The 23,019-nt window shown below is 47.5% G+C and overlaps 3 protein-coding genes and 2 long non-coding RNA genes across 6 annotated transcripts; 3 read left to right on the top strand and 2 right to left on the bottom strand.

The window, feature by feature from the left end:
• The first annotated feature begins 1,045 nt into the window (after positions 1-1,045).
• On the top strand, positions 1,046-3,054 carry LOC138155114 (uncharacterized). Its single transcript, XR_011166763.1, has 3 exons — positions 1,046-1,080; positions 2,204-2,361; positions 2,925-3,054. It is a non-coding gene; the product is annotated as an uncharacterized lncRNA (long non-coding RNA).
• LOC138155117 (uncharacterized) lies at positions 2,792-3,803 on the bottom strand. The gene is made up of 2 exons (XR_011166764.1): positions 3,703-3,803; positions 2,792-3,211 (listed from the first exon to the last, which is right to left on the bottom strand). It is a non-coding gene; the product is annotated as an uncharacterized lncRNA (long non-coding RNA).
• Positions 3,804-3,973: 170 nt separating this feature from the next.
• On the top strand, positions 3,974-5,872 carry LOC138155106 (DDIT3 upstream open reading frame protein). Its single transcript, XM_069080161.1, has 3 exons — positions 3,974-4,039; positions 5,364-5,411; positions 5,712-5,872. Exons 1-2 carry the CDS (start codon positions 3,974-3,976, stop codon positions 5,403-5,405), a joined length of 108 nt encoding a protein of 35 aa, XP_068936262.1. The 3' UTR covers positions 5,406-5,411; positions 5,712-5,872.
• Positions 5,730-6,580, top strand: DDIT3 (DNA damage inducible transcript 3). The gene is made up of 2 exons (XM_069080153.1): positions 5,730-5,867; positions 6,040-6,580. The coding sequence occupies exons 1-2, from the start codon at positions 5,730-5,732 to the stop codon at positions 6,412-6,414; spliced, it is 513 nt and encodes a 170-aa protein (XP_068936254.1). The 3' UTR covers positions 6,415-6,580.
• MARS1 (methionyl-tRNA synthetase 1) lies at positions 6,512-17,943 on the bottom strand. Of its 2 annotated transcripts, XM_069080139.1 has the most exons (22): positions 17,747-17,943; positions 16,472-16,562; positions 16,200-16,278; positions 15,982-16,116; positions 15,817-15,892; positions 15,381-15,553; positions 15,090-15,202; positions 14,619-14,735; positions 14,035-14,238; positions 12,796-12,997; positions 12,445-12,519; positions 12,175-12,345; positions 11,836-11,931; positions 11,496-11,613; positions 9,419-9,632; positions 8,243-8,374; positions 8,066-8,170; positions 7,792-7,978; positions 7,222-7,293; positions 7,034-7,057; positions 6,841-6,924; positions 6,512-6,750 (listed from the first exon to the last, which is right to left on the bottom strand). In XM_069080139.1, the coding sequence occupies exons 1-22, from the start codon at positions 17,853-17,855 to the stop codon at positions 6,604-6,606; spliced, it is 2,724 nt and encodes a 907-aa protein (XP_068936240.1). In that variant the 5' UTR covers positions 17,856-17,943; the 3' UTR covers positions 6,512-6,603. The 2 variants fall into 2 exon arrangements, with proteins under 2 accessions (XP_068936240.1, XP_068936247.1); XM_069080146.1 differs by lacking the exon at positions 7,034-7,057 and having other exon boundaries at positions 17,747-17,942.
• Between the last annotated feature and the right edge of the window lie 5,076 nt (positions 17,944-23,019).

Below are 23,019 nucleotides of genomic sequence, written 5' to 3'. Positions count from 1 at the left end.
CACAGCGCTGCCAGCCAATAGGGACAGGGGAGGCCCCAGGGCCCCCAGCTCTGTCTGCTTCGCTGCTCTCATTGCCCCCATTCATTGTGTGCGCTCAGCTCCCATTCGCCTGACAACACAGACACTCTGGTGGGCACTGGCAGAAGGGCAGGGAGGGACACAGGACAGGGCATGAGGGAAGGCTTGGCTAGAAAGGGGAGAAAGCAGCGGGAGTCGCATGCCTACGGGGGCCTGGGCAACCCCTAGGAAGAGCCCCGGGGCGTTCAGGGGCACGTTCTGAAAGCTGGGGCGGGAGAGCAGGGGGTGCCCGCGGCGCACGGCTACCTGAACATCTCTGCAAACATGGTGGTGTCCAGTCCAAGCCGGGGCCTCCGGCTTAGCCCACACCTGCAACACAGGGGAGGGGGCCTGTCAGCGAGATGACAGCGCCCGACACTCTCCCGGCGGCCTCGGGGACCTGGGACAGGGCAGGGATCCCAACTGCTGCCCGGGCCCGGCGGACACCCCCCTCCCCCCTCGGAAGACCGCGGCCCTCCGCCCCGAGGGTCGGAAGACCGCCACAAAGCGGGCGCCAGCACCCACTAGAGTCTCCTCTCCCGAGGGCTCACGCGCACACACAGCTCAGCCCACGGACCGCCAGGACTCAAGTGCCCCGAAGCCCTCCGGGGTGACCTCCCTTCGGGTCCCCGCTGCCACCCGACGTCTCCCCCTACACGTTCCGCGTTCGTGGAGACCCCGGAGTGCAGGCGCCTCTCCATCCCCCTCCCCAGCCGTGGCGCCGTGAAGGTTCCTGCATCTCCCCCACCCTAAGTGTCGGCGGAGGGCAGCGCGGGCGAGGAGGGCCTCCCTCGCAGCCCCCCGACACCCCTGTCACCCCGCGCCGCCGGCCCGCCTCGGCCTGGGGACGCGAGGTTGGCGAGTAGGAAGGAACTTGGGGGAGGGCGGAGGGGTGAGCGCCGTGTCGGGAGGAGGAGGAAGGAGGCGGCGCAGGAGGCAGGAGACAGACCCAGAGGTAGGTGGCGGGGGAGGGGGAGGGGAGGGCGAGGGGGGAGGAGGGAGGGAGCGAGAGGGAGGGAGCAGGTGAGAGGAAGCGGCGCGGGGATGGGGACTGAGGGGAGGCGAAGGGGAGAAAGGGGGAGCGGGGAGGGAGCAGAGAGGGAGGGAGGGCAAAGCGGGGGGGGAGGGGGGCGGGGAGGAACCGGGGGGGGGGGGGGGTGGATGAGGAGCTGGAGGGGCGGGGGGCCGCGCCCCCGCCTCCCCGCGGCCCATAGTGCCGGCCGGCCCCGCCCTGCGCAGTCGCCGCCCGGGGGGGGGGGGGGGGGGGGGGGGGGTAGGGGGTCGGTGTAGCCCGAGCCTCCGGCCAGTCCTAGCAGGAAGCACCGCCGCTGCCGCGGATCACCGAGCGGCCTCCCGCGCATGCGCCATAGGGGCCAGGGGCAGCCCTGGGGATTCCGTTCCCAGAAGGCCCCGCGCGGGTCGCCGCTCCGCCGCCGCCGCCGCCGCCACCGCCGCCGCCGCCGCCGCCCGGACGGGAGAGGGGCGGGGTCAGGCCCCCCACCCCGCGGACCGCGACGAACCAACGGGAGGGACCGCAGTGCGCATGCGGACACGCGCCTGCACCGCCCTCCCCCCCGATCAATCCCCCAGGGAACAAACCCGTCCCTCCTCCCTGCGGGGATCTGAGCTAATTCCCGGTCCACCAATGACCTCTCCGGGCCCGCCCCAAGACCGAGCCTTGGACAGTCAAGGAGAGTGGGAGTGCAGGACCCCCCCTCCCCGCCAGCCTCCCCAAAGAGGTGGTGCGGTACAGGCTAGGCCCGGAGTCCGAGGACCTGAGTGCGAATCTCAACTTCGCTACTTTCTCCGCCGAGGCGACTTAGAGCCAGTCACGAAACCTCTCTGATCCTCCCTTTCCTGATCCCTAAGAGGAGGGAGTTGGGCAGCTCTTAATCCCCCAGTCCCCCCAGACCTCCCTCCGCCTGTCACCGACCCAGGGCGCACGGCCTCTTTGGGGATGTCACCTAAGGCCAGACCCTCGGCTGCCCGAGAGGTAACAGGTCCCCAGGCTTCTCACAGCACACCTGTCATTTGCCCATCTGACAGCTCCAGCCGTGTCACCTCGGGAACACACGGCCTCCGTCTTTGTCTAGTGCTCCAGCAGCGCCTTTTGGTAGGCGACATCCTCATTTTCCTCCTTTTGCAGATGAGTAAACTGAGGCACCCAGGGGCGATGTGGCTGGTGACTGGCAGTGCTCACACCCAGTCCATCCTTTACATAGACCCTGGCCAAACTAAGCTCCCTCCTGCACAGGATCGGCCGCGTCACTTATTTTTTCAAATATCCTTGTTCCAGAAAAAAAGGTATTGGCGTTAAAGACACTCCATAATCTGACATCATTACCTTTTTTCCATCTGTATCCCTTAAAGGGGTGTTAATCAGGGTAATTAACTGACCCTCTCCATGTAATCCAAAGTAGAGGGCTTGTTAACGTTCCTGAAATTGTTATTCTTTCTGTTCACTTGCTGGATCCCCAACTCATTTTAAAGTCCGAACTGCAGGATGGCTTCTCTGATTTTTAGCACTCTTTCTCATGGAGGAATGAACTTCAGGCATTTATCATGTATTTTTAATTTTTCATGTAGAATAGCGTGCATTATTTTTGTATCTGTATTTATAACACACCCTCTTCATAGACTGTAATCCCTGTGAACAAAGGGACCGTGTCTTACCTGCCCTCCCCAAGAACCCAGCAAGCATTCAATGTTATGGTGAATTAAAGTACTTTAAAAATTCATCTCAATAAACATTTATTATAGGTGCTCAACCTACTGGTGTGCAAAAATCACTCGGCCCTACAACTTCCCGGAGTCGTTACTTATTGCTGGATTATAAACTGCTTATTTATCTTTCTTTCCTCCATAAGCACGTTTAACAGATAATCTGCCGAAGGATGATTTCCATCACACCCGGTCTCGAGCCCCCGTGCTCGACGGGAAGGAAAGTCCAAACGGACAGCGACGATCAGAGTCCAGATCTGGGTGAGCGGCGGAAGTCTTGGGGTGCTGCATCTTCAGCGGGGCCTTCTTAGGGGAAGCTTGCATGACCCCGAGATTGAAGTTAAAGACCCTTTGCTTTGGTTGGGGGTTGGGGAGTGTGCAATAGGAGGCATAGGTCACCCTCAGTGGTGACAGAGAGAAACCCGTGACAGCCCTGGGGATCGGAGTTGGGATTTTTCACATCACCCAGTCAGCTCTCTCCCTGCCCCACCCCCGCCAACCCATTTTACAGAGGAGCAAAAGGAGGCCTAAGGGAGAGAGAACGTCGATTTGGGGCTGGAGCGCATCCAGGCCTCTCTCGACCCCCAAGTGGCCCCGGCTGGGAGAGGCGGCGGAGGCCGGGAAGGCCCCCAGCCACGCCGGGGCATTGGCAGGGCCCAGGGTGGGGCGGTTGGCCGCTCCAGGCAGTTGTGCGGCTGTAGGCCGCCCGGGCCCCCGCCCCCTCCCGCCCTCCACAGCCCGTGCGCGTGCGCGCGGGCAGACACCGGTTGCCAAACATTGCATCATCTCCGCCCTCTTTTCCTCGCTTACTCCATCTCCCTCCCTCTCCCGGCCCCACACCCCTCCTCCCTTTCCCTCCGCTCCCCTCTTCTCCTCCCCGCTCTTGCTCGCGCGCGCCCGCTCGCGCGCACTCGCATGACTCACCCATCTCCCCAGAGCCTCGTGACCCGAAGCCACTTCCGGGTACAACGCGACTTCTACCCCAGTACAGAGTGGGGCTAGGGAGGGGGGCCCTAGAAGCTCTTGAGTGGTGGAAGCCAGAGGGTGGGGCGGGGCCAAAGCTGGCGTGCCCCTCACCTATTGGGTGGTGTCTCTACACCCCGCCCCTCCCCGGGGAGGAGGGCAGGGCTGCTTTAAAAGGCATGGACCCAAGGCCTTGCCGAGGTCAGACGCTTGAGTACAAGACAAAGGATAGATGATGATGAAGATGATCTGGTGGCAGCAGCAAAGCCAGAACCAGAGCCGGGACCCGCGAAGAGAGGCGAGTGTCAGTCCCTATCTTTTCCCCTCCCGTGTCACTTACTGCCCTCCAAAATTAGGGAATCCACCCCTACTCCAGGGGCTGCCTCCCCAAGACGTGAACTTCCCTTCCAGGGTCTTTTCTAACCTTAAAAACCTAAGATCCTAATAAATTCAGGATCCTATGGAGCTCATCACCCCCTTCCCCCCAAAAAAGAGCTGCGGGCTTCTCTTGTCCGAAGTGCGAGAGCTTCATGCCCCTCCCCCTTCCGTGGAAGGACAGCCCCGCCCTCCTCCCGGTGTGACTCGGATAACTTGGTGTTTGGGATGCTGCACCCTTCGGGTACCAGGGTGATGGCTCGGGCAGGGAGGAAGGGGAGCTTGGCCTGCCAGCGGAGGGGAGCATTGCCATCACCCACCCAATAACAGTGAGAGGTGTCAGGAGTCTTCCCTTCAACCTCCATAATTTGGGATTTGGGCTACAGTTTAGCTCGCCCCCTCCTTCCTTCCTGATCTGATAGCAGGAATCTGGGCTCACTCTGTTCTGGGGATTTGTGCTCCTGGACCCTGCGCTTAACGTCTCCCTTCATCAGAGAGAATTTTAGAAATAAGGGACACTTGGAAAATAAGGAGGATAATGGAAGTCCGAGAGGGGAGTGATTTCCTCTTACCATAGCCTGGAAGCTTTATTAACACAGCACAGATATTTCTCCAATTTGGGGCACCCGCAATGTAATTGGCATGCTGCACTTCCAGCAGACTGGATTTTTTCTTGCATCCCCCTATCCTGTGTCCCTTTCCAAGCAGCCCTATGTAACCATTGCATCAGGCCAGCCCCCTTCCTGACTCTGGAACCCTTGGCCTGGGGCCTCACTGCTGATGAAAGCCCTGTCCTGTATGCAGGAAGGCAAGGCAGAGTCCCATAGGGGACTGACAGCCCAGCAGAGAAATACTGGGGGCGGTATTGCATCTCCAGCCTCCTGGGATTCCCGAAGCTGCTGCTTGCCACCTCTGGGCTGCAGCTGTCCCTACCCTGTCAAGGGGACACAGAATCAGGAAAGTGCCAGTCTAGTCCCCTTTCCAGCAATTATTTGTGGCCGAATTTGGATGTTATGAAGGCTATGGTTTGCCTGGAATGTTTCCCATTATGCAATCAAGATAACAAATGTCAGCAACTAAAAATAAAGGGAATTAGGCTCTTAGACCAGTACCCACACATTGGAGAAGGATGTATGGACTCCTAAGCGATCAGTATAGCTCTCAGACAACTTCCAGGCCGAGAAAGAAGGAGAGTAAAGGAACAATCTTTCCAGTGAATTTACTGTCTTTTTCTCTCTACTCTTCAGTGTTCCAGAAGAAAGTGTGTCTTCATACATCACCACACCTGAGAGCAGGTAAATTTGACCAGGCCTTTCCCCCTAATCTTTGAGAATATTCATGATGATTCAGTATAGGTTCGCTTCCCCTGGCCCAGTCCTCCTAAGTTGTCTGATTCACTATTCTTTTTGATGACCCTTTACCGGTGTTTATTTGGGAGGCAGCTTGATTAGGGTAAGGTCAGCATAAATGACAAGTTACCCTGAAATGTCAACCTATATTCCCCCATAAATTCTGTACAAATGGCATGGTATCAGGAATGAGAATCTTCCAGCTTGTTTTGTGAAGCATCCTTATTGCCAACACTCTTTCCCCAGAGTCCGATCTAAGCGGAGATGGCAGCTGAACCACTGCCCTTCTCCTTTGGGACGCTGTCTAGCTGGGAGCTAGAGGCCTGGTATGAGGACCTGCAAGAGGTGCTGTCCTCCGAAGAAAACGGAGGAACATATGCCCAACTCCCTGAAACAGACCAGGTAAAGTCAGCAGAAGTAATGTCCCTGCAACAACCCTGAGGTAGGGAGTACAGCTATTATTCCCATTTTACAGATGAGGAAAATGACTAGCCCCAGGTGGCACAGCTACCAGGCATTGCAGCTGAAGGTGAGAGTTCTCTCTGGTGTCATAGCATCTTTTGTTTCTTTGTAGGAAGAACTGAAAAGCTTTACTACTCTTGACCCAGCCTCCCTGGTCTGGCTAGCTGAGGAGCCTGGGCCAGAGGGAATTACGAGCAATGGCCAGAGCCCTTGCTCTCCTGAGTCCAGCCAGAGCTCACTGGCCCAGGAAGAAGAGGAGGAGCAGGGGGAACTCAGAAAAAATAGGAAACGGAGGCACAGTGAGCAGTCTCCTGCTCGCAGTCGGAAGCGAAGTGTGAAAGAAAAGGAACAGGAGAACGAACGAAAGGTGGCCCATCTGGCTGCAGAAAACGAGCGGCTGAAGCGAGAGATTGAACGGCTGACCAAGGAGGTAGACGTGACACGCCAGGCCCTAATTGACCGCATGGTCAGCCTGCCCCGGTCGTGAATGGCTGGGACGTGGAGGCCTTTAGCTCTGCTCTCCCTTTCCCAGTTGCCCATCAGCGTGCTTGCGCACACAAGCTCTGAAGGGAAGGTCCCACACCTTGTATATAGATGTTATATTTATTATCTTGACCCGCTGTATTAAAATGATTTTTACTCAATCACACTGAGCCAGTGTCTCAGGCTTTCCTTTTTATTTCTTCTTCTTGCCCTTTGGAGGTTCAGGGGGCTTCCCTTCAGCCAGTGCCAGCTGTCCTTTTAGTTCCAGGAGTTTGGCCACCTCAGCAGCCACCTGGGCTTTGTCTGCCTTCTGGGCCTTCAACTCTCGGACGATGTTGCCCTGAGAGGTTACAGAAAGGATGGAGGATGGAGGATGGAGGAGGAGTGGGTACAGCCCAGTGCTGGCCCCCTCCCTCTTCCCTGAACCCACCTGTTTCATCACTGCATCTGTTAGCCGCTTGATCTGCTCAGGATCTGCTAGTTCTGTGGGGGCTTCTGCCTTGGAAACTTTGGCCTCAGAAGGAATAAGGGGAGCATTTTTACCCCCTGCATCAATTCTCCCTCCCCACACAGAAACATGCTTGCAAGTATCCCTTTAATAGCTCAATAGGGAGAGTGATTACCTTTAACTCCAAGGAATCTTCTAGCTAAGACAGGAAAAAGAGAAGCTATAGGTGAGGTACTAATAAGATGAAAAGAAACAAAGGGAGGAAGAGGAGGAAGGCTGTCTGGAGACGGAATGGTAGGAAGTCATGACAAGGGCTCCTTAACTACTGGGAGAAAATGAGCACAGACCCTCTGTCCTCCTTACCTGGCCCCCTCCAAATCGCTTTCTCAGGCTTTCAATTTGATCATTTTCTAGCTTCTGGAACAAGGGACTAACCTGTGAGGAAAGAGAAAGGTTAAGCCAGCTGCATGAAAGGAACAACAGCTTTGATACCTGCCATCCTTGAAAGGAAGTTCTGAAGGAGCTTTAGGAGAAATCAACTCAAATAGGGAATAAAGACTGACACCTTTTCGAGAAGATGATACATAGCACTCTGACCTAAGAGACCATAGAGGCCAAAGTATAAATAGGCTTCAGAGGAAGGAAAGTAAGAGACGTTGCTGGCATACTAATGATACCATAAAGAACCACTCCCAGGACCTCTCAGATAAAACATGATAGGACTAGGGCCAGACCCACTCAGGCTTAGATGAATCTAATAAACAGCATTCCTTATGTTACATTTTAAGGATGACAGTGAAAGATAAGATAGATGGCAGAATGAAGCCTTGGGAACTTCCCACCTAAAACGAGAGCTGGGGGAGAGAGGAAGCAAAGGCTTCAAGGAGAACAGAGAATTTCTGAAACGGTTTGTATAACTGGAAGACAACCTACTATACCAATCTGGTGTCCGGCAGGCAGGAAGCATGGGAAGTTGGTAGGCAGAACAGCACAGGCTGCAGGTGGGAGCTGCAGCTGGGCCTGGACAGTTGTGCTGACTGCAGGCATGTAAGGCTGCATCATGATGGAGAGCAGGGCCGCCATATTCACTGCCACACCTGTCACTGTGCCAGCACGGAGCCTGGGGAGGGTGGAGAAGATGTTACTCGGGGGCCCATAGGCATCTAGACCTCCCTCTGAATGTCAGGATACACCCACACCTCTTTACCTATCGGTCTCATTGCCCTTGATCCGCTTCCAGGGCTCGTTCACTTGAATGTACTGGTTGCCATGCCGTGAGATGGTAAGGATACAGCGAAGGGCATCTCTGATCCTAGGAGGGAACAGCCAAAGGTTAGACCATGGAGGAATGAGGAAGAGGGCAGGTGAAATTCCGAGTACTCACCGGACCTTCTCCAGCAGTTGGTGGTACTGTTGAAGCTCCAATGTGACATGGGCAAGCAGTCGCTGGTCATCCGGAGTTAACGTCATCTTAGGCACACAGCCTCCAAAAAACTTGCACACGAACATCCCAGCTCTGGAGGGAAAAGGAAAAGGGGGGAGCAAGTTGAGTCCACACCTACCTGCCAAAATTCAGCCAACAAAACCTCCCCAGCCCTGAAATCTTCCCTGTTTCCATGACCCCAGATTCCCTCATTATTCATATAACTGATACAATAAGGTCTATGTCAAGGAATCTTAGAGTTTATCTAGTCCAGCTGGGTACTCTAGGTATATGTCTTAATGTGTTTTTTTATTTTTATTTTTACAAAATTTCCTCACTTAAATAATTGAAAAAATAGATTATGTGCTAATTTTATAGACACTATCACGTTCAGAATTATCAACTGATGATATTATAGCCTATATTAGTACTATCAAACACTAAAGAAACAGGAAAAAAAGGAGCAGGGGCCAAACTAATTTCCTATCCAAGACTACTAGTTTCCTAGTTAGCTACCTAAGTAGTTAAGAGGATTCTCATTCGAGGGAGACATTCCTACGGCCTGGGCAAGGGATGGGGAGGCGTGTAAGGATCACGAGGTACCAAAATTGCTACAAAGTGATTAAAGTTTAACAGCAGCACACTCCTGTCTCACAGGCACCATTCTTAAAACTTTGGGGGAGAGGGGGTGGGGAGTAACCTCTATTATGTTTTTTTTCTCTGCGGAGGAAGATATTTGTAAAGTTATTTACAGTTTCATAACATCAATAGAAGATTTCTTTTACACATGTCCATTTTCAACCAACTTTTAATTTACACATCCATTCACTGAAAGGTGGGAGCCTATAGTTGACACTTCTCTCCACTCTGGCTTCTCCCTCCTGTCACATGCCCATCTTCTAACCACATACAACTTTCTAACCACACCCCCAAATCTACATATTCTTACCCAGCTCTTTCAACTGCTTCATGAGGCCTCCTACCTTTCCTTCGCCTCCAACCCTTCCCAAAGGAAGGAAGCTCAGTTTCTCCCATCACACCCCATCTCCCACCAGCCCCAGGAAACAAGGAAGCCACAGAACAAAATTCTAGCCCCCAACTACCCACCAGCCTATATTTTCCCACATTAAGTCTCACCTGTTGACAAAGTTGCCCAGGTTGTTAAGCAATTCAGAATTATTCTTGAGCATCAGATCACCCCAGGAGAAAGAACTGTCCTGGCTTTCAGGCCGAACATAAAGCAGGTAGAAGCGCCAGATGTCGGAAGGGATGCCTGTGTTTTGGGCCATGTCCCCAAACACTCCCACACCTCGGCTTTTGGAGAACTTCCCATCCTCATAGTTCAGGTATTCTAGACAGGAAGAAAAGGATCAGGATGAGTCTTGTCTCTTCCTCCTTCCTATACATGCTCAGAACCCCCTCACATCCACCAATCATGGTATTTCCACATTAGCAAAATTCCACCCATTTCCCCATAATACTACATGTCAGTTCCCCCCTCTCCCATACCAGGGAAGTCTAACTGATTATCCATAACACACATACATTATATACACATCTTGTCTTCCGAGATTCACCCAGGGACTATAAGAATCTAACTATAAAACTCTTTGCAGATAAAGTCAGACCTAAAAAGTTGGAGAAACATGAATCGCTCATGGGTTGGTTGAGGCAATATAACAAAAATGACAATATGACCTATATTAATTTATTTTATTCACTGCTAAACCAAACTCCTAAAAGAACAGTCTATGAAGTTAGAAGAATAACAAAATTCAAATGGAGAAATGAAAGGCTAAGAATCTCAAGGGTAATAATGGAAATAAAAAAAGCATAAAGGAAAGTAGTTCATTAGTACCAGATCTCCAACTGTACTACCAAGCAGTTAACATTAAAATGATTTGGTACTGGTTCAAACAAAAAAGAAGCTGATCACTGGAACAGATCACGTATACTACATAGAGAAGAAAAGCGACACTAGCATAAACCCAAGACTTCAGTTACTGGGGAAAGGACTCACTCTGACAAAAAGTACTAGGAAAACTGGAAAGCAATATGACACACCTCATACCATATGCCAAGAGATTTTCCAAAGGAATACATAACTTAGAAATTAAAATCACATCGTAATCAAATTGAAGGAGCAAGGAAGAAGTCTATGAATGAGTAAGAGTTCATGACCAAACCAGTGGGAAAGAGATCGATAACACAAAATAAAATATACAATTTTGATTAACTGAATAGAAAATTTTAAAAGTTTTTGCACAAACAAATCTAATATAAAAATTAGGGGAAAAATGGGTAATCAGGAAAAAAATCTCTCCAATGATTTTCTCTATAGGTCTCATTTCCAAGACAATCATACATGTAAATATATACATGGAACTCATTCAAATGTATAAAATTAAGAACTCCGATAGATAAATGATCAAAGGATGTGAACAGGCAGTTTTCAAAGGAAGAAATCTAAGTTATCAACAATCATAAAAGGTGAAGAGAGACAGAAAACCGAGAAGACCTCTGCAAAGTGATCTTACTACTAGGAGAACCTTGTATACAATGATAACAGCATTAAAGAGAAAAACAACTTTGAAAGAAAGGCTGAGGAACACAATGATAGGCAGACAAAAGAATGAAAATAAAAACTCCACATCTCCTGACAGAGAAAAGAAAGAGACACAGATTTTGAGATCCGTATATAAATACGTATTGTAAATATGTGCTAAGAGATTTGTTGTGGGTTTGAAAAAAAAACTTGCTGGAGAGGGGTGAGTAAAGATAGTAGAAGACAGATTAATTTTTAAAATATGTGGCTGGTGGGGGGGAGAAATGTAATTTTTAAAAGCAAAAAAATGTTTTAGAAAACCATTTTAAAAATAAGCTTTTCTATACACAATTTCTAGCCATGGTAAGAAAAGGGATAATTCTTCACACCACACCTCAACAAACTAAGCAAGTCAAGCAAAACCTGCCCCGATTCTGCTGACCAGACCTTTCCATTAGGAAAAGGGAACTTTTGCTCTCCTACCTGCCCGTGCCCCAGCCCATCTCCTTCATTTCTCTGGAATTTCTTATTTCTTTTTTCCTCAGCATAGGTTCATTTCAACCCCCTTTCCAAAAACATCACCTACAGGGCACAGTCACTGACTTCATCTTCCTCTTGTCTTTCAAAATCCCACACTTATTCCTACCCCTACCCCATCACCCAGGGCACCTGTGGCAATGAGGTGGCTGACCAGGGTATAGTTGTCTTCGGCTCCAAGGGCTGAGCAAGGGAAGACAACACTGTGGAAAGGGACGTTGTCTTTGGCCATGAACTGGTAGAGCTCCACCTGGTAGTTTGAGTAAGGAGAGAAATCTCAATGAGATCAGATATTCAAGAGGAAGGCAGACACCCCTCCCCCCCAAACACACACAGACAGACAGACAGACACACACTCACTCACTCTCTCTCTATCCCCCCTCCCCACCCTTCCATCCCTCCCTCTCTCTCTCTGTAGATTCTCATTCTCCAAACATTCACTCCTAGAACATTAGGCTCAAGTACAATTTACCTGTTCTGGATTCTTCCACCATTGTTCCCATTGGTCGGTATAGTTAGCCGTGATGGACAGATAGCCAATTGTGGCATCAAACCAAACATAAAACACCTGGAGAATCAGGAGAGAGGACACACGTTAGGATGAGGATCGAGTGGAATGAGGTGAAGAGAGAACCAGAAGGATAAGGATGGTAACAAACAGTCAAGACTCATCAACCAGGCCTCCCCCCACTACTGAAACAATATAATCTCCAACAAATTCAGTCCTATTGGGTCAGAGTCAATTCCAGGGCACAGAGGCTTCAGAGCCAGTTTAGGTAGGGGGAGCAGGAAATTTTGTCAAGCTTTTGACCTTGTCCTGGAAGCCCTCTAAGGGCACAGGGGTACCCCATTTGAGGTCACGAGTTATACATCGAGGTTTGAGCCCATCCCGGATCCACGATCGTGTGATGAATCGAGCATTGGGTGTCCAGTCACTGCCGGCTAGAGTCCTGCCCAACCACTCCTCCAGACGATTCTCCAGCTGGACGAGAAGGAATGAAGAAGAAAGCGGTGTCAGCAGAACAGAGAGGATATAAATCAATGGGGTAATGGGAAAAAAAAAAAAAACAGGAGAATTTACCTTGGGCAGGTCCAAGAACAAGTGCTGGGAAGATTTCACCACAGGGGATTCCCGACAGATCTTACACTTAGGCTTCTGGAAGGAGAGAAAGGACAGAGAGAAAACCATGAAGGTACAAAACAAATTATGAGCTCCACCTGAGCTGGTCCCATGCAGAGCAACCCTTGAAAATGCAGGCAGAGGTCTTGGCAGGAGCAAGGTTTAGCAGGTAAATGACAAGATCAAAGCCAAGGAGATGGGGAGAGGGCGAGGCTCTGAGTCCTAGCTGGAGAGTGAAAACAAGGAAAGTTATCAGACAAAGAACTCAGTGAGAACAAGGACCCCCTAGGTATGTCTTGGGCTTTCTCTGACCTTTAGCTCAATAGCATTGATGAGCTTGCCACATTTGTCACACTGGTCACCACGGGCCTCCTCATAGCCACAGAAAGGGCATATGCCCTCCACAAATCGGTCAGCAAGGAATCGAGAGCACCGTTCACACCGAAGCTGCTCCACTGTATCCTTGAGCAAGAAGCCCCGAGACAGCAGCCTCTGAAAGATGTCTTGGGTGATCCTGGCAGGGTACCCAGGGAAGAAGGGAAACACAGGGAAAATCAGAGGAACCAAGGCAAAATAAGCATAGAGCCTGCTCAGGCTCTTAAACAAACAAAAAAAGCCAGTGGGCCCAGAAAGGCTTGCTTCGTTTCTGTTTACTTCTTCCAAGTAGCCTTGAGAGATGTCAGCCCCAAAATGCCACCATAATCTTTGATAATAACCTTTTCCTTCCATAAACTTTAGAGTCTGCACTTCTGTTAACAATACATTACTATTTTGTCTAGTACAGGATCATAGATTTAGACCTAGAAGGGGCATCAGAGATCATCTAGCCCAAACCCATTTTATAGATGATGAAACTGAGGCCCAGTGACCTGCCTAAGGCCACATAGCTAGTAACTACCAAAGCCTGGGATCTGAACTCTTAAGTATAAGAGGGAAAGCTCTATGAGATCAGGGACAATATCGGTGTTTTAATATGATTCTACATATCTAGGACAGAACTACATCCAGAAATTTATATCCTGGGGGGCTCTGAGAAGGATGGTAAAGGACAATTTCTGCACTTCATGAGCAAAGGCAAGAAGAATAAGGAAGCAAGAAGGAAAAACCCAGTAGGGCAAGTCATGCTTTTTTACCTTCTCTTTTCATCTCCCCTATCATTAATATAAACTCCTGTACACAGAAAAGTACAGACTATACTTTTTGGACTTTATTTTGTGTGTTTTCTTTTGCAACATGGCTAACATGGAAATGTTTCATGACTTCACATGGAGAATCCATATCATAGGGCTTGCCTTCTCAGGGGCTAGGGGAGGGGTGGGGAGGAAATTTGGAACTCAAAAATTTTTTAAAAGTTATGTTAAAAATGTTTTTACAAGTTTAATGAAATAAATAAAAATATATTCAGGGGAAAAAAACGTTAACATGCTAATACTCAACTTGCCTAAGCTTCCAGGAGTTCACCTAACCCCCAGACTTAGCTCCATCACCAGTCACCCTTTCAGTTTTCTCAGTCACCCCACCCACTCCATGCGCCCCATCATGTGAGCTTACTTGGTCTGAAGTGGGGTGGTGGTCCTACCAAAGAAGTCAAAGGAAATGTTGAACCAATGATAGATGTCAGTGTGGATGGCATGGTACTTGTCACAGATCTGCTGGGGAGTTAGGCCCTCCTCCATGGCTTTGGTTTCCGTTGCTGTCCCATACTCATCTGTCCCAGACAAGTACAACGTGTTCCACTGTCGTAGTCGCGAGTACCTTGAGAGCAACGGGGTGGTCAAAAGGGACAATCTATTCCTACGCCAATCCTAGCCCCCATTTACTCCAGTCCCTCCCAAAAAAAAGCACATTTATTAAGAACCCACTGTATACAAGGAATAGCTCTACGGACTGGGAATACAATGATAAAAAGTCCTCACAAACATATACTCTCCATCCTTTTACAAGGCTTTTTTTTTCCTACATCCCTGTTCCTTAAGGGTGGATTTTGCCTTCCAACCTGTCATTCATGAGGCCCTTCCCCAAACCCCATCCCCAGGACACATGGCTTTTCCTCAGAGCCCAGCCCTCCCTCTAGCAATCCCTCTTCATTCCCCAGGAGCTTCCCCACTCCAGTCTTTTCCCCAGCCCCAATCCACCTGGCAAAGACATCAGCACTGAGGACACAACCAATGATGTTGCCAAGATGTGGGACATTGTTGACATAGGGAAGGGCGCTAGTAATGAGCACGTTCCTTTCACCAGCCACAGGTAACCTAGTGAGAAGGGGAAGAATACAGGTCAGGGTGACAACCTGGCAGTTTAGAAGGTTAGATTCAAGACAAAGGGACTAAGGGTCAGGTTAACAGACAGAGCACTGAGGTACTCAGATGGTAGTGTATATTAATTATAGGTAGTGTTGCTTTACAAACATTAAGAACACTTGTAACGATGTATTTTTTTTCCTGTGTGTGCTTTCTACCTTCCTTACAAATTGTCCCAAAAGCCTTAGTGCAGTTTTTTGTTTTGCTTTGGTTTTTCGGAGGCAATTGGGATTATGTGACTAATCTATCCAAAAGTCCCTTTAAAACGAGGTAGAAGGAACAAAGGAAATACATGTTCCTACTCACAATGGGTTCTGCCGTGGTCTAACTGGAGGCAGAGCATCTAGTCCTTGCTCCCAAGTTGTTACAGCCATGGCAATCTCCTCCTCAGAAATCGTGTGAGCAGATAGCTCATCCTCCTGTGGACAGAGAACCCCACCCATGCCCCACCAAGTAGAGCAATTTCCAGGGTAAGGGAAACCTTCTTCTTTCCTCCCAACAATGTCCCCAAGTAAGTAACACTAGCAAAGTCCATCTCCTAACCACCCCAATATACCTCTGAATCCCCTACAAATCTCCTTCCTTGCCACCTCATACCTCAGGCTCATTACTGACAGGTCTCTCTAAGGGAACACTGGGCTGTGGCTGTTTTTGTAGATATACTCGGAGAGCCAAGGCCCCCTGCTTTTTCAGCACAGATTCAGCTGCCTGTTGGCATGGTTCTTGGACACTCAGGGTCCGGAACCAGGTCTGCAAGGCAGCAAGTTCATCTGGGCACCAGGGAAGGAGAGAAGGGGGAAAAAGAAGTCAGAAACTTAGAATGGGCAAAAAGGATCATTGTTTGGTTCTTTTTTTTGAGCTACAAACTCCCTTTTCTCCACCCCAGGAACTTATCCCCTCCTCCCCCATCCCCCTTTCCAGATCTTCCAACAAAATTCCACCCCTGGTGGGCATTCTATACTTCCCATACTCAAAATTCTTCACACCTTGCCCCCCAGAGGCTGCAGGATTGAGCACTAAGTACAGTTCTCACCAGGAAGGTAAGTTGGATCCTGGAGTAAAGGGTAAAGCGCTCCCCACAGAACAATATCAGCCAAAGACTCTGAATCCTTTAGCAAGAAGAGAAAGAAGAAAAAGTTTGCCAACTCAGATCCTCATAGAAAATCCCTTCCTCCCTGTACCCCTAGTCCCCACTCACCCCAGCCAGGAAAGGGCAGCTTTGGCGACTCAGGCTATGGTCAAGGTGGACCAATGCCCTCCGGACAGGAGAAAGGACATCCTCTCCCTTCTTTCCATGGACCACCAAGTTGTAGAGGGCAACAGAAAGAACAGGCTACAGGAAGATGGGGAAGAACATGAAGTTACTATGAACAAAAGGCTTGCAGACCACCTTACCTGTCAGGCCACAGCCCCTACCTGTAGCTCTGTTGTCTCCCATTCCAGCCACTGGTTAGTGAGGTCATCTTGTTCCCAACCAGACAACAAAAAGAAATATCTGTCAGAAAAGAAAGAGATGGGGTATGAATTCAGGGAAGGTTGCATCAATCTATGCCAATGATGGACCCATCCCCAGAGAACACCAAGGCTGGAGAACAGAAGTCATAAGACTTTATTTCTTAATTTTTCACCCAGTCTCCTCCTCTCTCATCCCCATTCCCTTCCCCCTACCTACACCAACCAAAACTGACCTGCAAATTGCACTAGTAGAAAAGAGGTAATGACCACTGTCTAGTTTCAGGGCTGGAAGTTTAGGCCGAGTCAAGAATGGGACCACACGCTCTGGTAAGAGGGAACAGGGAAGCAGACAGCATTAAGAATAGACCCACTGAACCCTAACTATGAAGACCCATTTAAAGCACACAAACCGTAGGGGAAGGAAAAGGACAGAGAACAAGTTCAGCTGAGAACTTCCAAGGCAGGTTTACTGTGAAAGGGGAAAGGTGATTGGCAGTGACCAAAAATGGATTTCAGACTGACTCTATGTAACATTTAGCAAAAGAAACAAGGATAACTGAGAAGGATCTTCTCTGACACCCCCCCCTTCTCCCCGGAACACTAATGATCTCCACCCCCAGAGCTCACACAGCACATTGTTTTACAACTATAACCTCTCGCATATTCTATTTCGGTGACCTGCCTTTGCATCTTATCAGCCCCTTGCCCATTCCAGGAGGGTAAGAATTTGCCATATCTAAACTTTGTAACTCCCTCAGCTCCTAGCAAGGAACACAGCAAAAATTAATGCGTGCGGAATGAATGAGCTTTACACCTGGAAAAATAAGGAGTGATACAGATGACTCGCAATGACTGGAAAAGAAGACTACAGGCGACCCGAGACAAGCCAGAGGAATAAGGGGGTGGATCAGGTATAACTAAAAGGAATAACTGCCAGGAATGGTAAGGCACAGACATGCTGAAAGGCACTGCCGGGCTCCATCCAACCCAACTAGCTCATGTTAAAGTTAAGGACCACTGTGGCGGAGAGGTTAAGGAACTCTGCCCAAAGTCACCCGGCTAGTAAAGGTCTAGGGCAGGATTCCAATTCAGGTCTTCCTGCCTCTGCATCTCCGGGCTGCCGGGGAGGGGGAAGCACAAAGAAGAGGCTGGGGGCTCCAGGGGGAGGGGGAGGGGAGGAATAGAGACGCCGCAGTAATGCTTTGGGTCTGTTCATTAGTTAGTTTTCAACATCAATGAAACTTTTTCTTTTCTTTTTTTAAAATATTCCGTGGGAGAGAAGATTAGGGGAGGGAGGGGAGCAGGCGTCGGCTAGCAGGAGGAAGGGATGCGGGGCTGGGGGTGGACACCAAGGGGAGGGCTAACGAGAGGATCCGGGGGAAATGGGGAAAGGAGTGGTGGGGGAGAGATCATGTAGGGGTGGGGGGGTAGGTGAGCCGGGGTGAGGGCGGGGATCAGCAGCGGGGGCAGGAAGGAGGATCTGGACTCTAGCGCCTCGTCCCCGGTACCTTCGGGGCCCACGGTGCTGATGGTCAGCTTGTCCCGGGCCCCTGCCCTCCAGGCCGCGGCCAGGACAGGCAGGTTGCCCGGGGCGCCGTCGCTCATGAAAAGCCGCATTCTGCCTCCGCGCAGCCGCTGATGCAACAGGAACCGGCTTGCCAGCCCTTCACACTCCTGCCTCTGCAGACCGGCTAGTCAGCCGCCGCGCTGGACGCTGGGAAGTGAAGTCTCTGATCTGTCGGCGCCTCGGGTTGTCCATTTAAGCGGAGACTCCATTTCCCACTATGCATCGCAAGGGAAGCGGAAGAGACTAGTCCGAAACCATAGAAACAAGGGCTGATGCTAGAGCAGTCCGTTTCTTTCCGTGGTTGGCCTGTTTTTCCCACCTTTAAGTCTCTACTGTCAACCAGCTAAGGCTGAGTCTTTGTATGCTCGTGAAGCACGCCATTGGCAGCCACTTGACTCCACACCACAAGCGTTTGTAACAGGGTCTTTATGGAAGCCCCTTTCACTTAGACTGTTACTTGACTCCCTTATCTTATAAATTTTTATCATCCTGAGTTCTAGGGCAATCCAGGGGTAGGTTTGGATATTTTCTCATTAATCAGTTAAAATTGCAGTCTTTCTCATGGATTAATCCACTAACTTGAAGCCTACAGCCCCAGTATTTATTCACTTAATAAACTTGGAGAAACCTCTTTCTCAATAAGCAATGGCTCATATCTCTATGTACCAAAAACCTCTAACTTCCTTTAGAACAAAGTTACTGACTATACTTTATGTCATCAATCATCATACAAAGATCATTAACTGCTTACCATATTTTTACTGTGAAAAAGAACGATCACCTTTAACCCTTACTGAAACTGAAGTTGACTTCTGAGAACACAGTTTTACCATAATAGTTCACTCAGGTTACCAAGCAAAATCTCTTCTCAGGGATTCTTTTCACCCATTTCTCCTATCTCTCTGTCTTTTCCAGTTTCACTGAAATCACCTCCATTAGTTCTCTTTTCTCAGTCTCCCCAAAAACCTACCAAAACAAAATTCACATAGGACAACAGCTAAAAACTATAACTTTCCAAGCTTCCTTACCAACTAAAGAGACAGTAACATTAAAGATAGTCTTTACAGGAAAGGCTTTTAAAACAGCTGTTACATTTCTTCCTGAGGCCAAAATATTTTGATTCCCTGAAAATCACCTGAGAATGTACATCAAACCCTTGCTAATTCAAATACAATGCACATATAATGCAAAGCACCACTTTAAATAAGGCTGATTTAAGTAAGGAGGAAACTAATACAATACTAGTAATAATAATAATAGCTAAATGAAGTAGTAACATATGTAACACATGAAAATACCAAAAAATATTACATATAGTTTAACAATGAATTGCATGTATCTGAAGAGTGACAGATCCCACAACATTGTAATTTAACTTATTTTTTAAGTTGGTGGTTCCAATTCTTTATATTCTAAAACAAAATATTGGGGGAAAGATTCTTTTATTTAACAAGAACTTTTGGGAAAGATAATGATTATCTACCAGAAAATTTCTTTAGACTACCATCTCATACCATAAAGCATAGCAAGGTCCAAATGGATGAATAAACTAGCTAAATACAAAACATTTCACTATTAAAAAGATAAAAGGAAATAATAGGTTACATCTCTCACAAGAATAGAGATAATATGAATTTGTAATTAGCTGTTATATAAAGGATGTCATAAAAGTCAAAATAGTCTACATTGGTTATACAAACATAAGAAACTTTTGCACAAACGTGATAGATGCAAATACAAAAAGAAAAGACAGACTAGGAAGGCATTTGTACAAAACATAAGTTAAAAAAAACATGCAAAAATCTACAGGAAATTGACAAAAATCTATAAGATTAAAACCTACTAGATAAACAAAATCGCTTGCAAAACGAGACAAACTATCAACAATTACACAAAAAAGTGCTGAAATCACTAATTAGAAAAAAGGCAAATTAAAGAGATATTATTATAAATGAAATATTAATTCATACCTATCAAAGTGGCAAAGATGACAAAATATAGAGAAATTCAGTATTAGAAGGAACTTGGAAAAACAAGAATACTAATTCATTCAGTGGAACTGTGAATTGGTCCATCCATTCTAAAAAATGATTTGAAATTGCTGATGAAATGTGACAAAACAGTCCAATTGATTTTGACTCAGGTACCCTCTGTTGTGAGGTGGGTTGGAGAGGAGACTGACTACTGAGGGACTGACCAGTGTCAGTTAAAAGCCTACTCAGATATCATCTGCCTATGCCCATTCCAATAAATGCTGGAATTCTGAAAGTCTGTTTTGAATAACTTAGGAGTCTGTACTGTGTGGTGATTTAAAAAAAAAAAAAAACCCTTCTGATTGGTTTTGGATCCAGAAGGACTGTCAGCATAGCCAAAAGTTTGTCTATAAGAATTTTATTATAACAAGATATATGTGGCCCACCCTCTTCACTTTTTGACTTTTCCTTCCTGGGACTTCAAAAGGTCAGAGGCACCATCAAGAGTTCCCTCAGCAACCAGAGTCATCAGCAGACCTAGTAACACTGGCAAATAAACTCCCCTAACAAGAAACAAGTGCCACAGTCAATAGCACTTCTTGACCCAGCCCAGCAGTGGACTGACATCTTGCTCAAAAGAAGCCAGCCCAGCTGAGCAATGGAACAATTTATCCATAGTTGATATCACCCTGAAGCAAACTTGGTGGAGACTGCAAAAAAGGAAGATGAGAACCCTCAGAGCTGAGAGTTGTGAGGTACCCCCAGCACCAACTCTTCTCTAAATGTGTACCTCACTACCTTTATACTTTAACTATGAGTACCCTCTATCTTGGAACTGTGTGTGTGTGTGTGTGTGTGTGTGTGTGTGTGTAAAACCCCCAATCCCAAAGTCCATTAGTATGGTTCTCACTCCTGATTGGTGGAGATGAGTTCCCTGCTCTTTATGAGAGATAAGGTAGTTGCAGAGAGCAGGAAAACTCCAGCCTTTTTCATTCTTCTTTGGGACTCCAAGCTCTGAGTCAATTCTGGCTTCTGCTTAGAGAGGGAAGATGGAAGAAGTCAACCCCTTTCAGGTTACTGAAGGAAAAAATCTGGGAAGATCTGAAAGGAGCTGGCAGTCTCCATCATATCCCTAGAAACTTCTACACGAGAAACTTCAGGGAATTTCCCTTGGGTGAGACTTGGGACTTTCTGTTGATTGGACTGAATTATCTCAATCCCAATAGGATAGTTCCTTCACTTTGAACTATCTGGTATGTGTGTATATATATTCTCCTATGTATACTTTTTATAATCGGTTTTGCTACAGTTTGAATAAATGGGTTTCTTATTTTCTAAGTGTGTTCTTTGTGGAACTGGTATTATGTGGGAAAGAAGTAAGCCTTGGATATAGAGTTTGCAGTTCTCCTTCCCCCCAATAATGAAAACACAGCAATCAGAAATCATATTGAGGGGCAGGTAGGTGGTACAGTGAGTAAAGAACTGGCCTTGGACTCAGGAGGACCTGAGTTCAAATCTAGCCTCAGTCACTTAACATGTACTAGCTGTGTGACCTTGGGCAAGTCACTTAACCCCACTTACCGTGCCTTTCACCCTCCAAAAAAAGACCCAAAAAACCCAACAAATAAACAAAAAAAAAGAAATCATATTGAACCTGGTCACATCACCAGACTAATAATATTTAAGGGAGAAGATAGATATAATTCTAGTTTGATACCCTCTCTTTCTGAAGAGAGCAGAATGGCCTCTAGCCCCAACTTCCTGCCCCACCTTCTGAGAGTTAATCTAATTAATTAACTGGTTAAAATCTCACTTTGGAGAAGGGTAGATAGAGAAAAAACTAGAGGTGTCTATTCCACATCCTCTTTAAGCCACACTGATACTTCCGTGCTACCGTTTGGGACAGAGGGGATGGAAGGAGGTTGGGAAACATCCCTCAGTTTACATGAGACCTCTCTACCTGAATAAGAAAAGAGTGGGCTTGGGGTGGCTAGGTGGCTCAGTGAATAGAGCATAGCCCTGGAGTCAGGAGGACCTCAGTTCAAATCCGACCTCAGATACTTAACACAAAACTAGCCATACTTAACACTTACTAGTTTGTGTGACCTTGGGCAAATCATTTAACCCAAATTGCCCTGCCCTCCCCACTCCAAAAAAAGGGGGAGGGGATATTTTTGCATCTATTATCCTTGCTATACCTTTTCAGTAATTATCCCTTTGTAAGAACTAATTGAAGTTTTCTGACTAATCAATATTGGGGAACACCCTGGATAGTGGCTTGTGAGGGAGAGCATTAGATACTGTGACCTCTCAGCAATATCCCTAGAATTCTGAATGAAAGAGTAGTCAGATGTATCTGGAGATTTAATGTGCCAGTTGTTGAGAGTCTTCCTAAAGGGAGTGCTATCCTACTATAGGGTTTAAGCCCTAGGGATGTTATTGACAATAAGGAAAAATACAAATATTCATACCAATACTATTTGTAAGAACAAAACAAGCAAATCCACAAAAACCAGATACATCCAACAATGTGTGTGTGTATACACACACACACACACATATATATATATATAATGTGTATGTGTATATGCAACTTATTTTCAGGAAATGTGCATTTTGGAGAATTCATTTAGAAATATAACAGGGGCTTATATGATACCTTCAAGCAAAAATATTAATAAAAATATGACCTCCAGTGAAGGGAATATACTAATCCATACATTAATAAGTACCAAATCTTGTCATTTTTGCCTCCTTGGTAGTTAGGGGTCATTGCATAATGACTAAACAAACCATGCTTATGTGAATGTGATAGAATAATATTATATAATAACAAGTAAGGAGTATGAAGAATTCTAAAAAGATGGGGAGATGTGTACAAAGTAATGTCGTCATTGAAGCACATACAATATAAATGTACAACTGCTCCAACTACTAAATTAAAGCAATTAAAATACTGAAGAAAAATGTTTAAATTACAGTTTTTGTACTAGCATACAAGCCACCCTTTCTTTTAACCAACAGGAAATTACTTACATGTAAGGTTTCATAACATCCTTATCAATCACCATCATGTATGTGGACAGTCTTCTCTTCTCTCTCTCTCTCTCTCTCTCTCTCTCTCTCTCTCTCTCTCTCTCTCTCAGGTTCTGTAAATACTTTCATCTCTCTCTTTCTCTAGCTCTCTCTCTCTCTCTCTCTCTCTCTCTCTCTCTCTCTCTCTCTCTCTCTCTCTCTCTCT

The sequence above is a fragment of the Petaurus breviceps genome, unplaced genomic scaffold (assembly GCF_028583685.1).
Source record: "Petaurus breviceps papuanus isolate PSGF00001 unplaced genomic scaffold, PetGlider_PUasm1.0 154, whole genome shotgun sequence".
Classification (NCBI taxonomy): Eukaryota; Metazoa; Chordata; class Mammalia; order Diprotodontia; family Petauridae; genus Petaurus; species Petaurus breviceps.
This window is presented reverse-complemented; position numbering and strand designations above follow the sequence as displayed.